The sequence below is a fragment of the Poecilia mexicana genome, unplaced genomic scaffold, assembly GCF_051168715.1.
Source record: "Poecilia mexicana isolate PSO_F unplaced genomic scaffold, ASM5116871v1 scaffold_9, whole genome shotgun sequence".
NCBI classification, from domain to species: Eukaryota; Metazoa; Chordata; class Actinopteri; order Cyprinodontiformes; family Poeciliidae; genus Poecilia; species Poecilia mexicana.
Window position 1 is genome coordinate 28,637,069 of NW_028263378.1, and position 12,477 is coordinate 28,649,545.

The window sequence follows — 12,477 nt, forward strand, 5'->3', positions numbered from 1 at the left end:
TCAGGTATGTTTTTGATGAGGGAATAACATGATGTAAAGCTAAAAAGTTGATTTTACATACTACTGCCCCTTTAATGATGCTCTACAACACACAAAATACAGTGTAAAATATGAGTATTTCTGCGGAGTATTGTAATTAAACGGAGTATTTATTGTAACAGAATACGAACGAAGCTTGATTCTGTGTATTATAACAATAAAGAGTGCGGACTTCGACCAATCGGACACATTTTCCCATCCTCGGCCACCGTACTCCGCGTCATAGGTAAATAGCTTCAGCTAGCCTGCAGTTAGCTGCTGTATACTTATCATGGCATTTACGCTGTATTCTCTAATTCAAGCAGCTATCTTGTGTATAAACGCTGTCGCTGTGTTACACGAAGAAAGGTTCCTCAGTAAAAGTAAGTAGCTAGGTTGTAAATTCCTCGAGTCATTGGACAGGACTACTGAATGTAGCCGACTTGTTAGCTTATGCTAACTTCCTAAATTAGATATTACAGGCTAATGAGTTTAACAGAATGTAACGGAATTATATGTTTGTGTTGTTTGGTGTTTGTTTTCGCTCTCGGTTAGTCGGCTGGGGAGTGGACCAAAGCGTTGGAGGGTTTGGTGATGAACCAGGCATCAAAGTACAGCTGATGAACCTCATCCGCTCTGTGAGGACAGTGATGAGAGGTGCCTGTTTCTTTTTACACTGCAGTTTCTGGCTTGTTTCTGATCAACTTTTTTTTAAATTTTATTTAAAAACTCTTGGGTGGGATATTTTTGAATCCCTCATTTATATGTAACAGATTGAGTAACATGTTGACTTTCATGTATTTTAAGGTTTTGTGTAGCATCTAGTGTAAAATACTAAACTGATAAGTTCCATTAAAAGCAAAGTTTATAGCCTCACAGTTATAAAATGCAGGCATATATTATGAGATGTAAGCATTTCTTTTCATTTTTGCTAAAAAAAGAAAAAAACATATTTACTGCTAACCACTAAAATCAGCCAACTAATCCTTTTTCAACTTATTGAGCTTAGTAAACTATCCCGTCAAACACAGCAACAGGGTTATACAGTATTGTGCTAATTCATAGTTATCGCAGTATCTGTGTGTTCAATATTAATAGAGGACTGTATAGAATTACTTATAAAGTAAAAGAGGGTCAAAGGTGTTTGGCTTCTTTCCAATTCTATTTACACCAAATTTGGGGGTTTACAGCAAATAAAATTCTTAACTTATTGGAAAACAATAACATGTGACATTGTAAAGGGATTTTTATCACAAGGAAATGAAAAAAAAGTCTATTCAAATTGCCAGGGTGATGTAATCAAAACTCCCTGTTGAATAGGCATAAATGACCTTAAAAATGCTAACAGGACACAGTTTGCACTGTCTCCTTTAGAAGGCAAATAATACTTGAAAAGAAAAATATAAAGTTAATTTAAAATATTATGCCATTTACATCAACGCAGCCAAAGTTATGCAAGAAATTAATGAAGATAATGTTATTGTGTTAAATGTTTCTTTAAATAACCTGATCTTGACGTGTGTCGTCCTGCAGTGCCGCTTATAGGCGTGAATTCAGTCTGCATTGTTCTGCTGCTTCTGTTCGGATGAAGAACAGTCGATCCAGTCTGGATGGACCAGCCGACTGCCACAGGTCCGTCTGCTCAGGAACCACTCCGAAGAACCGGCTTCATAACATCCCCATGGCGACAGCCTTAATACGAATGTCTCTTTCAACAACAAATAAAGTCATAACTCTGATGACCTTTTCCCCAAAGAGATGATCAGCTAAATACAAGTTTTACAATTCATCATCAGAGATTTAAGAACTTGCAAGAAATTGGAATCAGTTGTTGAAAATGTTGTTTTTGTCCGAATGCTCAAGAATAAAGAGCTTTTCAGATTACTCTGTGTTACAAAGTGTCACTGGAAAATTTCCTGGAGGAATATGTTATGTACTATAAAAGTTAAAGGATTCTTCTGGTTTTATTTTGTCATTTAAAAAAAATGCTAACTCATTTAGTGCTGTCTAACTTCCTTCTGCTATAATAACATAACCTATAAAATCTTGAAGTTTTTAAATATTTTTGTGCCTGTTAGTTTGATTTTCAATTTATTCCCTTACTGAAGTTTTGAAGTAAGGGAATAAAAATGAGCTTTGTTGGGGGCTTTTAATGGCTTGACAACCATTTCAACATATAGGACTAAGTTAAGTTTCTTATTTTGATGGGTATCTGTGAGTTTTAATCTGAAAGGCCAACAGAATCACGTTTTCCATGTGTCGTTTTGAGCGTTCATTTAAATGCCATATTTTAAAAGGTCAACATTGCCCAGCAATAATATGGAACCTACTCTTATTTTGAAGACCATCTGCAAACTTTATTTTGAGTGATAAAAATGGCTAACCCTATGAGTCTCTGGAGTAGGTCCATTGGGAATTTGTGACCTATTCTACTCATAAAGACTGAGTTTATTATTTTGAGAAGGATGTTTGTTCTACTGTGAAAATTCAAATTAACCCTTAATGGTTGCAGACCTGACCAATAAAGGGTCCAACATACTCTTTCAATAATAAGGTTTAACAATTTAAAACCTTCTCTTGAAATTATCCAACATATATCGGAATACTTTTCGTATTTTGAAGAATATCTTTTAGTTCAGAATAAATGAGTGCTTTAATTCATTATTTTCCAGCCGTTTTTTAAATAATCGAGCATGTTTGTCTCATGACGCTTGCCGTAGAACTCAACAGTATCCTGCGCCGTCTGACCTCCGAGTTCAAAACACAAAGTCTGAGCAGCATGGGAAATGCTCGAAGCTGTGTTGTTGCCTCGCTCTCTGTATGTTCCGTATGTTTAGGCTACATGTACATTTATCGCTCTCACAAATTGCTGCGTCAAAATGCGCTGAATAGCGACAAACTTCCGAGTTTTGTGTATCTTTACATCAAATACCTGAGCAGAGCTGTGACGCGGAGAGCAGGCCACCTGTACGCAGCGCGCGCCACAGGAGCGCGTGCTGTTGTTTACACGGTGCTCAACTGCAGGTGAGTAAGTAGTGTGATAAAACACTTTATACATTAGCCGGACTGCTGGACGTTCTCGTTTTGAGTTAGCGTATCTGTGCTGCTCTTTGAGGCTGGACAGAACTGTGCTGAGGAGATTCTGCGGAGCAGCGGGTTATGGATGGGATTATCCGGACACTGAATTCAGAGACCTCCCGCTGTGTTTCCCGGAGGTTCTCTGCTCCAGACTAATGCTTATGTTGTTAACAGACCACAACTTTAGGCTCAGCCCAGCAGGTACAACAAAAACAACACGAACAAATGCAGTTCCTTACGGCGTGGTTTAACATTTCAATTTATATTTCAAGTTTAGCCGCATTACAATTAAACATCTGGTTTCTGTTGAGATTTTACATGAGTAATAAACTCAAAAAGAGAATGATACCTGGTTTTCATTTTCAGCCATACTGGTCAGGCCTTTTTTATTAAAATGATATCGTTAGCTTATAATTTAATAAAAATTATCCATTACTTTGTGTTGGATAATTATGTGAAAATCCAACTAAATCAATTGAATTGTGTGGTAGTATCATAATAAAAGGAGAGTGAATACTTTTGCAAGGTATTGTAAATGCTGAGGTTTTCATCAGACCCATGTCAGCAGTAAAAAAAAAAAGAAAAAAAAAAGAAGCAGTACTGACACTATCTGACACTCCTGCAGAATACTGTTCACCTCCCTGCTGCCGGTATTTCACCAATATGAACTTTCTGTTGTCAGGTCTTGTCCGTGTGCGACAGAGCCTGAAAACCCTTCAGCCAATCGATGAGCTGAAGAAGGGTCCTTTCACACTGCAGGTCGCGGTGGAGGGATACCAGCAGACGGATGCAGGGGTGGAGGTGGACGTCTGTTTGTCCGCTGCGTCTCGTTCCGGATGTCCGGTGTGGGAGAGCGTCGTAACGCTGCTGTCACAGAACCGGCGCCACAAGCCCAGGAGAGACCTGCTGAGGAACGAAGGCTAGTGTGAAATCTTCTGTGGTGATTTCTGCTCAGAAACATTCATACCTTACATTTAGAAGCAAACAAACAAACAACACTTAGCCTGGTGGGGAAGCGTTGTTATCCCTCCAGGCTAACGATGCCACCAAATACAGCTTGGTGGCCCGCCAGGCTTATAGTACACTGGGGGAAACTCAGCATTTACTCAGTTACATTTACTTGTGTAACCCTTTGGACAAAATGTACTTTAGGAGTATTTTTACTGTGCTGTACTTTTTGCTCTGTAAGGCAGAAGCTTGGAAACCGCAGCTCTGAGTAAGAACTCGGTCCACGCAGGCGTTCTGCACAGCTGAATGGTTGCCTTGGAGATTAAAGTATTTCTCAAACATGCAGAAAAGAATCGAGGCAACAAGTATGTTTTTAATGAGCAAATGACATTATAACATGAGGTAAAGCTCTAACAAGTCGGTTTTACATAATAATACTTCTTTAAAATACCAACATTTTCACATAACTTTATAATTTGGTCTGTCTGATATAATTTTTAAATATTATGTTTGAATAATTGGTCAGTACTTGGGTAACCTTTTTACCAAATAACGTTTTTACTCTTAATTTTTGAATGACTACTTTTTACTTTTACTTGAGTAAACATATGTTACTACTATGACTTGCATACGATTTTTGTGTACTCTTCCTTTCATAAATGTGAATTTTACTGTTTCAGAGGAGGAACCAGACGATAAGGACAGTATGAAGCAGATGGAGGTCAGAGTCCCCTTGTTGGCCGGCCCTCAGTGTGTTTGGCCCTTCACCGACTACTCCCCGCATCGCCTCCTGTCTCTGCCGGCTGTGTTCTGCGGCCTGAAGTCTCGAACAGTGCCGGGTCTGTGGATGCTGTCTGTCTGCTTGGCTGAAATAGAAAAGCACAAAGGTAGGAAGGCAGCCGATTATCGACCACAGATTTATCTGCAGCCAGGCAAATGACGCGTCACATCTCTGTTGTGCCTCCAGGTGTTGAAATCATCACGGCTCCTGTCTGTGTCACAGCCCAGTTTAAGGAGAATCCACCAGCAGCAGGAACCGTAACTATCAGGTTCTGGGACACGAGCAAAAACGTGGGTCAGTCTGCTGATGAAGGCCTGAGTTTCCAGGTGCAACTACAGGGACAAAGCTCCTCCCACATGGTGGGACTGATTTCGTAGGATGGAGAGCGTCTGTCAACAAAAATGTTTACGTACCGGTTTTCTGATAATCTTTAACTAGGTCATTCTAACTCATAAACAGGATCTAATTTTTTCTAATTCTATGTTTCAGGTTATTATCAGTCATCAGCACATTTTTTCCTTCTTTAAAAGATCTGTTGGGAAAAATCTGTGTTGATTTCTTTTGGTTCTTAGCTTACAGGATGATTTTTCACCAGAAGAATCTTCACTTTGTTTCAGTAATAATAAATGTTTTATCTAGTTTCCCTTCAGCAGGTTCCAGTCAGATTGAGGTTACGGTTTACGCTGGACGTTTTGTAGACCCACTGAACACTTTGTCGGTGCTGTGTCGACCCGCTGACCGTATTGGGTCAAAGCAAACATCACTCCTGCTGTGACTGAATGTTTTTCAATATTTCATCACTCCAGTATTTCCGTCTGCAGCTTCCATGTGTGTGAGAGTCTGTCCTCTTGGATTATTTATATGCTGCCCTTCAGTGTGTGGCACAGAGAGGAGTGGCTCTTCATGCATCGCTGCACAGCTGAGAGGTGTTAGTTTTAAAAAATTAAGTTGTTTTGAAAAGTCTTAAGCTTTGTCAAACAAATCGGACTAAGAGGATTTGATTATAGTTGAAAAGCAATTTACTAGGTGTTTTCTCATAATATACACATTTTTGTTTTTTGTTGTTTTTTTAGGATTTGGATGAATGGATTTTTTTTCTAAGATCATGCAATAATTATGACCTCCTCTGTCTTCTGGTTGAACATGACTTCCAATGCATCTGTCAGGGTAGCTTTACAAAGAGTGTGACTCTTTGTTAGAACGTAGTTTAATGTTTAAATTGGCCCTAAAATTTATTAAATTTCGTCTGCGTAAATTCACCGTAATAAAGCTCCATTAGCCATGTTGTGCTTGTCACTGCTTTCACATTTTATTTCATGTAGAAGGAGCCCCTACCAAGCCCCTCCATGTTGACTGCATAAACGTGTAGACACTTTTCAGTAGCCTCTCATTTTTGTGTGTAAAAATGTTTTTTTTTTTATCTCTATAAAATATTCACATTTTTCAAGAAATTGATTTTTATCAAAATAAACAGTGAAAATATGTCAATCTTGTAATTAATCTGTATGAGCTTAACATACACATCTGAATTACTTAAATAAATTTCAATGATTTTTGAATTTATTGAGAGGACCTCTGTGTAAAAGCTAGTTCTGTATTGTTTTCATTAAAGCTGCAGTATGTAACTTTTATTTATTTATTTTTTAAATATGTTTTGACCATAGAGTATTAGACGTGACAGATATTCTGTGAAAACAAACGGAGCTCCTCTGCCTGTTCCTAGTGCTCCCAGTGCACACAGCAGAAACAACCAATCAGAGCCAGGAGGAGGGTCTTAGTGCTGTCAATCACCCTCATGTTGCCTGGCCTGAATGTTCAGGTTGGTTAGTGTGACCACCGGTGATGGCAAATAAACAGTTTCTCTGGATTGGTAAATTGTTTCTCCACCATTAGCATATTGTTCAATACACGAACATGATTGACGGCGCTAAGACCCTCCTCTGGCCTGATTGGTTGCTTCTGACCTGGAGCGGTGTATTTCTTCAGACAGCATTAGCATCATGAGGAAATGGAGGAGCTTTTTTTTTTTTTTTTTTCATAGATTATCTGTCTGGTAGCATTCTGTAACAATATGGTGACACGTTTAACAAATATGGAAAAAAACATATTTGTTAAAAGTTATGTATACTGCAGCTTTATGCAGCTGTTTGAATTGTCAACACTTGACTAAATCGACTCATATTTAGTCAATTAAAAATGACACATATTTGTAACCAATCATGTTCGTGGTTTTGGTTTAAGGCGTGGTTTGTTCTCAGTGCCACAAAGAGCAGTTGTAGTTTCTAAGTGGAGGCTGGGAGTGTCTTTGTTTCCAGTTTCTGCTCAGATGAGAAGTCATTTCCACCGGCTGTACGGAGGATCAGAGGGAGGCAAGCAGCTCAGACGGCTTCAGGTAAAAACACAATGTCATTATTACCTGCCTCAATCTTCTGCTCTGTTATGTTCTTGTGGGTTAGTGTGAAAAAACGGTTCCCTTCTTTTTGAAAATCGGCAGCAAAACTAAGCAGCCACTTAAAGCCCTATGTATCTTTTATCTGCTCGGTAGCCATTCTAAGTTCCAGTGGCTCATGTTTTCGTGCATTTTGTTATTATTCATTTATAGAGTCCCGATTCTGTCATGCATATGAATCAGTAGAATGTAACACGGTCATTTTGTCAAGCTGTTGTACAACGTGAGCTGCATTAAACTTATAAAGCCAGAAACTGGAAACGTCCTTCATCAGGACGTCATTCAATTTTGTGTTTATTTACCACGCTAGCCAATCTAATTCAGAAAATACTGCAGCCACGTTTCAGGAGGTACTTGTAGATGCAGACATTAATATTAGGACGGAGGTGTGGGGTACAGGTGCACCACAAAATGATGGATAACAGCCACTTTTCCTTTTACAAAGATGATTACTATAGTAATATAAATAGCAGCAATAGTAATTCAATAAATGAAATGTGTATTTAACTTGCCACCACTAGGTAGCAGTATTTTTTTATTTTTTTATATCTCCGAAGCTTATTTTTAGGTATTTGCTGCAAAGGGTGGCATTCTGGATTCACAATATCACCATAGCAACCAAACACTCTGCACAGTGATTAAGCCTTTTGTGTCCTACCAACTTAAACGCAAACATACAAAGTTTGCTCAAGGGTATTGTCTCTTTTACTTGAACTTTGTACTTTTCTCTGATGATGGATGATTAAGGGTTAAAAAAATGTTCTGTGATGCTTTGGGCCTGTTTGTCTGTCAAAGACTTTATTAACTTTGTCAGAGTTGATGGGAGATTTAACTTAAGAGAAAATGAAAGTAGGTCCTCCACTGGATCTAAAACGTGGGACCATAAACACTTAATGGTTCACCAGAGATTACTCAGCTAATCCAGATTTCTTCCGTTGCCATCTCAGTGTCCAGATGTAATTTCTGTGGAGATTTTTCTCAATAAGGAATGGTTTATTTATGTTAATGTTAGTGGTGAACCCATATCCACAGTGACTTTTTCTGAGGATGGGAATGAAAAAGTGAGAACGAAACAATCATTTTCCTCCTTTTGTTGGGGCGCATTAGAGAAAATCATCTGCGTGTGTCTTCAAAGAGCCAGTCCTGAGGGAACGCAAGTTATTTTCTGCTTCTTTCACAGTGCAGGCTTCATTTCTTGATCCAGAGTCCTATCCCAAATGACAGCTCGTTCTCTCTCTCTCTCTGGTTTGTACAACAACTCCCCCCTGCTTACAATTATCTACTCCAGTTAATATGGAAGTGGAAAAGAGCAGAAACGTGAACAGAATAATCTGAATAAAATATGGCAATGACGTAATTTGTAGATGATAGATTGTCTCCAGCGCTGTTTCACTAGTGTGAACAGCAGCTGTGGTCATAATAACCAGTAGTTCTTGGTAAATAATGGAAAGTAAAGTTAAGTAAAGACCCTCCGCCACCATGCTTCAGACTCTTAGACTGATCCTGTCTGTGGTTTTTCTCCCCTAAAAGCTCCAACCTTTTGTGATGGCAGTAACACAGAGAATAATTGTTCTTTGTCTCACAACAACATACTAATTTTGTCAAACCAAAACCAAATTAAATAATTTTTAAACAGTTTTCATGCAGCTTTCAGAACAAGTCAGCTGGTTTTAAGACAACAGATTAGCCCTTTGTCAGCCTCTGTCATGTTTTCTTTTTATATTTCACCAACTGTTTTAATGCTGATTTTCACTTCTAATGCTATCTTTTTTTCTAATTGTTGTGCTTCTTCAAATTACCCCCTGGCTATCTTTTTTGGACTTTTTTGAAGTTTCTGGTCATTTTTTACATCCTGCATATTTTCCAAATGAAGTCTAATACTTTATGTCATTCTTCATCTTTACATTCTCCACACTCTAATGAAGTGCTGAAAAACTTTAGGCAGGTTTTTCTTCTTTTTTTTTGCATTGTTCTGTTTTGCTTATTTGTCAGAATTATCAAAACATCCCAAAGCCTGTTTTTACTATTTGGATATCATTAAAAAGTAATTAATAGATTTAATCTTATGTATATTCACACCTTTGAAGTGAATCTCCATCTTTGTATTTTGCATCAGGACCGATCTGTGACGTCGTGAGGAGGCGGCAGCAGTGCCAGCACTTCCTTCTCTCCGCCACCAGGGAGCAGGAGTGCGCAGGTCTATCATGACTGCCTCTGAGTGGCTCTTAAAATGTACCCCGGGAATGGCCACGCTGTGGAAGTCAACGCTCACAAACGAAGAGACCAGCTCAGGAGCCGAGGTGACACAACACACAGGGTTCCGTCTGCTCCGGATCTCATTCCTAGAACCGAAAAGGAACAAACGTTCAGTGTGAGAGGTGAGACGTTCCACAGAAACTCTACGCCGGTCTTGGATTCAAGCAGCCACATCTACTCGGGCCCTGAGGACAACTCCACAGAGCCACAGGAGTCGCTCACAGAGTCTTCCACCATCACCTTTGTAGATGGCTACACTCTTGAGGAGTCGGTGGAGGACCACAGTCTACATAGAGCAGGGACGATGTACCTTAAGGAGTTTGTGTTGATAGACGATGACGAAGACGGGGACATGTCGCTGAGGGAGAAAACTGTGACGGACTTCTCCGTCAGGGATGGGAACGCCGCCGACCTGGTGTGCGGGAGGCTCCTGTCCACGTCCACGGGCTCGCTGTCCGAGTCCAAGGATGAGTCTTCGGTCCGTGGCCCCCCACCACTGGAGGAGGTCGAGGCAGTACACAAAGACAATCCCTGCTGCTCCTGCACTGTGCTATGACTGGTCAGGAGCTTCTGAAACCCAATGACACAGCCTGGCAAAAGTATCCATACTTGTTAAACATTCTGGGATTTTCTTAGGCTACAGCTAGGGATGCACAGATATGAGAACAACCACATGTTATCATTCTTTGTTAAACCTTTATATGCATGAAAAACTTTTAAGTTCCACTTCCATTTCTACTGGTTTCTTGCCTTTCAGGAGAAACATTTTGTGATATGAAGCACATTTGTACTTAATGGTTAAACTGGCACAATAGGCTGTTTGAGACACTTCTTAATATTGACTTCCAGAATTTTTTTCATGTACTTTTTCTTTAAAGAAAGATGTTTATTTTGATTTCGTGCACAGAATCTTAGTTTAGATGATCAGTCTTGAAGTAAACAAATACTTCTCGAAAGTTTGTTAGAATTTTTTTTTATACTAAACGAAATGCATGTTTTTTTTTAGATCTGTTCATGGTGAAGGATTTTAGAACTACACAGAAGTTCATAAACAAATGTGTGCTAACCTGAAATAAATCAAATTTTTAAGGTCTTTTTTTGTTCATTCTTGTTGTTTACGCACTTCATGAGTAAAAAAAAATCCCAAAACAACTTATCTAGCGACTTAAGACAGATAAAATGTTTAAGAGCTACCTCCAGTAACTGTTAACTGGAGGTAACGAAACCAAAACATTTGTTTTCTTTTTTTACGTTTTTTTTTTTTTTTAGTTGAAAAACTTCTAGGGACTTATAATAAATTATCAATTTCTTTCTGTTTCCCTGGGATAGGACTGTGATGTGACACTGATGCCCAATTCTTTCAGCAAGTAGCTCCAGACAGGAAGAGGACCTCCTTTTATCATGTCACCATGCATGTAAGCAGGATGGTAAGGAAAATAGTGAAAGAGAAGACCCAGAACTCTATATTCTCCAATCTTGCTAAATATTAAAGAAGAAGTGTCGTCCTGTTGGCAAAATGACGCTGTACAAACAGCAGCGGTACCAACGACTGAGCTTCTGGTGATTTTAATGTTAAACACACTTATTTTTTTCCTACTGAATAAATGTGCTCAATTTGTGGATTCTTTGTTACTACCAACCATGTTGAGACCTGAACTTTTGGGTGAAGTCCAGTTGCCTTCTTAAGTTGAATTCATTTTTAGTTGTTTTTTTTTATATACATCCAACAAATGTCTGGACAGATGTGGCTCAGTGGCAAGAAAGCAGTCAGAAAGTTGCGAGTTTGATTCCACCTTCCCCAATTGCCACTTGTCAGTGTGCCCTTGGTCGAGGCATCTAAACCAGTTTTAATCTATACATAGCTACAGAAATGGATGTGTGTGCAGTTGAGTGAATGTGGCTCTTGTGTTAAAGCCCTCAGAGTGGTGAGTATGACTAAAAACAGTCCTATGCAAGTTTTCTTCCGTTATCATTTCCAAACTAACATCAGATTGATACAGATCTAAACTGCTGCACCTTTTCCAGGCTGATGTAACCTAACTGCTCTTTGCTTTGTCAGCCTGAAGCAACACTTGCAGTGTAACTTTCAGATTAAAGCAAATCTCAAGCGAAAACTCCTGACAAACATATAATTAAAGAATCCTTTAATAGCTTTCAGTTCATATCTTCTGTCTTTATACTTAGAAGACCAATGTTTATAGCCTGAAGTGTGCACTTGGAAGTTGTGTAAGAAGTCTCTCCCCCTTACCCCCCTTCAGAGGGAGATGGGACTATTTTACTGCTTTGTATGACAGCAAAACCCCAGTTAGGACCCTGCTGGGCTAAGATAGGAGTTTACCAGACTTATCTCCCCCTCCCACAGCTCACCAACTTACCCCCCCCCCATACTCCCCGCCTCCCACTGCCCCCCTCTAACTCTATACATACACTACAGAATGGATCAGAACGGGTGTAACAGCAAAAAATGACTAGTGGATTATTACTGAAGATGTCCTAGGTATGAACAAATATAGAGATAGTTGCTAAAAGAAAACGTTCAAAATTTGACAGGCCTGTTTAAAGCAAACACAATTAAAGTAATATACTAGACCAGTTACACAACAATTTAAGAAAAATTAAATAAAAAATTGGGGCATGACGTGGCGTCATGGTATAAGCCTTCCCGAGTTCGAGTCCGGTCGTCGGTGCCCCCCCCAAGCGCCATTGCCCCCCCCCCCCTCGGCCTGCGCTCAAGCAAAGGCCCGAGAGCCAAAAAAAAAACTTATTTAAAGAATAAATAACGCCAGGTAAAATTTATTTTTAAGAACTGAAATAGGGGTGTTGTGTCGCGCTAGCTAGCGTGGGCGCCCCGTATGTAGAGGCTGTGGACCTCGACACGGCCGTCCCGACTTCGACTCCCGTCCATTCCCCAATTTCTGTCAGATTACTGCTAAATAAAGGCCACTAC

General features: G+C 39.5%; 3 protein-coding genes across 3 annotated transcripts; all 3 read left to right on the forward strand.

Annotated features, from left to right (window-relative positions):
* The first annotated feature begins 235 nt into the window (after positions 1-235).
* On the forward strand, positions 236-1,902 carry LOC106930508 (immediate early response 3-interacting protein 1-like). Its single transcript, XM_015008094.2, has 3 exons — positions 236-401; positions 574-675; positions 1,552-1,902. The coding sequence occupies exons 1-3, from the start codon at positions 311-313 to the stop codon at positions 1,605-1,607; spliced, it is 249 nt and encodes an 82-aa protein (XP_014863580.1). The 5' UTR covers positions 236-310; the 3' UTR covers positions 1,608-1,902.
* An 810-nt stretch (positions 1,903-2,712) lies between these two features.
* On the forward strand, positions 2,713-6,384 carry LOC106930505 (uncharacterized). Its single transcript, XM_015008090.2, has 5 exons — positions 2,713-3,042; positions 3,134-3,297; positions 3,779-4,015; positions 4,725-4,931; positions 5,012-6,384. Exons 1-5 carry the CDS (start codon positions 2,723-2,725, stop codon positions 5,200-5,202), a joined length of 1,119 nt encoding a protein of 372 aa, XP_014863576.2. The 5' UTR covers positions 2,713-2,722; the 3' UTR covers positions 5,203-6,384.
* Positions 6,385-6,477: 93 nt separating this feature from the next.
* LOC106930506 (uncharacterized) lies at positions 6,478-10,623 on the forward strand. The gene is made up of 2 exons (XM_015008093.2): positions 6,478-7,217; positions 9,391-10,623. The coding sequence occupies exon 2, from the start codon at positions 9,505-9,507 to the stop codon at positions 10,084-10,086; it is 582 nt and encodes a 193-aa protein (XP_014863579.2). The 5' UTR covers positions 6,478-7,217; positions 9,391-9,504; the 3' UTR covers positions 10,087-10,623.
* Positions 10,624-12,477: the final 1,854 nt, after the last annotated feature.

Coding starts and splice junctions, on each gene's coding strand:
- LOC106930508 (XM_015008094.2), top strand. CDS start 311: ATGGCATTTACGCTGTATTCTCTAATTCAAGCAGCTATCTTGTGTATA. Junction 402..573: donor AGAAAGGTTCCTCAGTAAAA/GTAAGTAGCTAG, acceptor GCTCTCGGTTAG/TCGGCTGGGGAGTGGACCAA. Junction 676..1,551: donor TGTGAGGACAGTGATGAGAG/GTGCCTGTTTCT, acceptor GTCGTCCTGCAG/TGCCGCTTATAGGCGTGAAT.
- LOC106930505 (XM_015008090.2), top strand. CDS start 2,723: ATGACGCTTGCCGTAGAACTCAACAGTATCCTGCGCCGTCTGACCTCC. Junction 3,043..3,133: donor TACACGGTGCTCAACTGCAG/GTGAGTAAGTAG, acceptor CTGCTCTTTGAG/GCTGGACAGAACTGTGCTGA. Junction 4,932..5,011: donor TGAAATAGAAAAGCACAAAG/GTAGGAAGGCAG, acceptor TTGTGCCTCCAG/GTGTTGAAATCATCACGGCT.
- LOC106930506 (XM_015008093.2), top strand. CDS start 9,505: ATGTACCCCGGGAATGGCCACGCTGTGGAAGTCAACGCTCACAAACGA.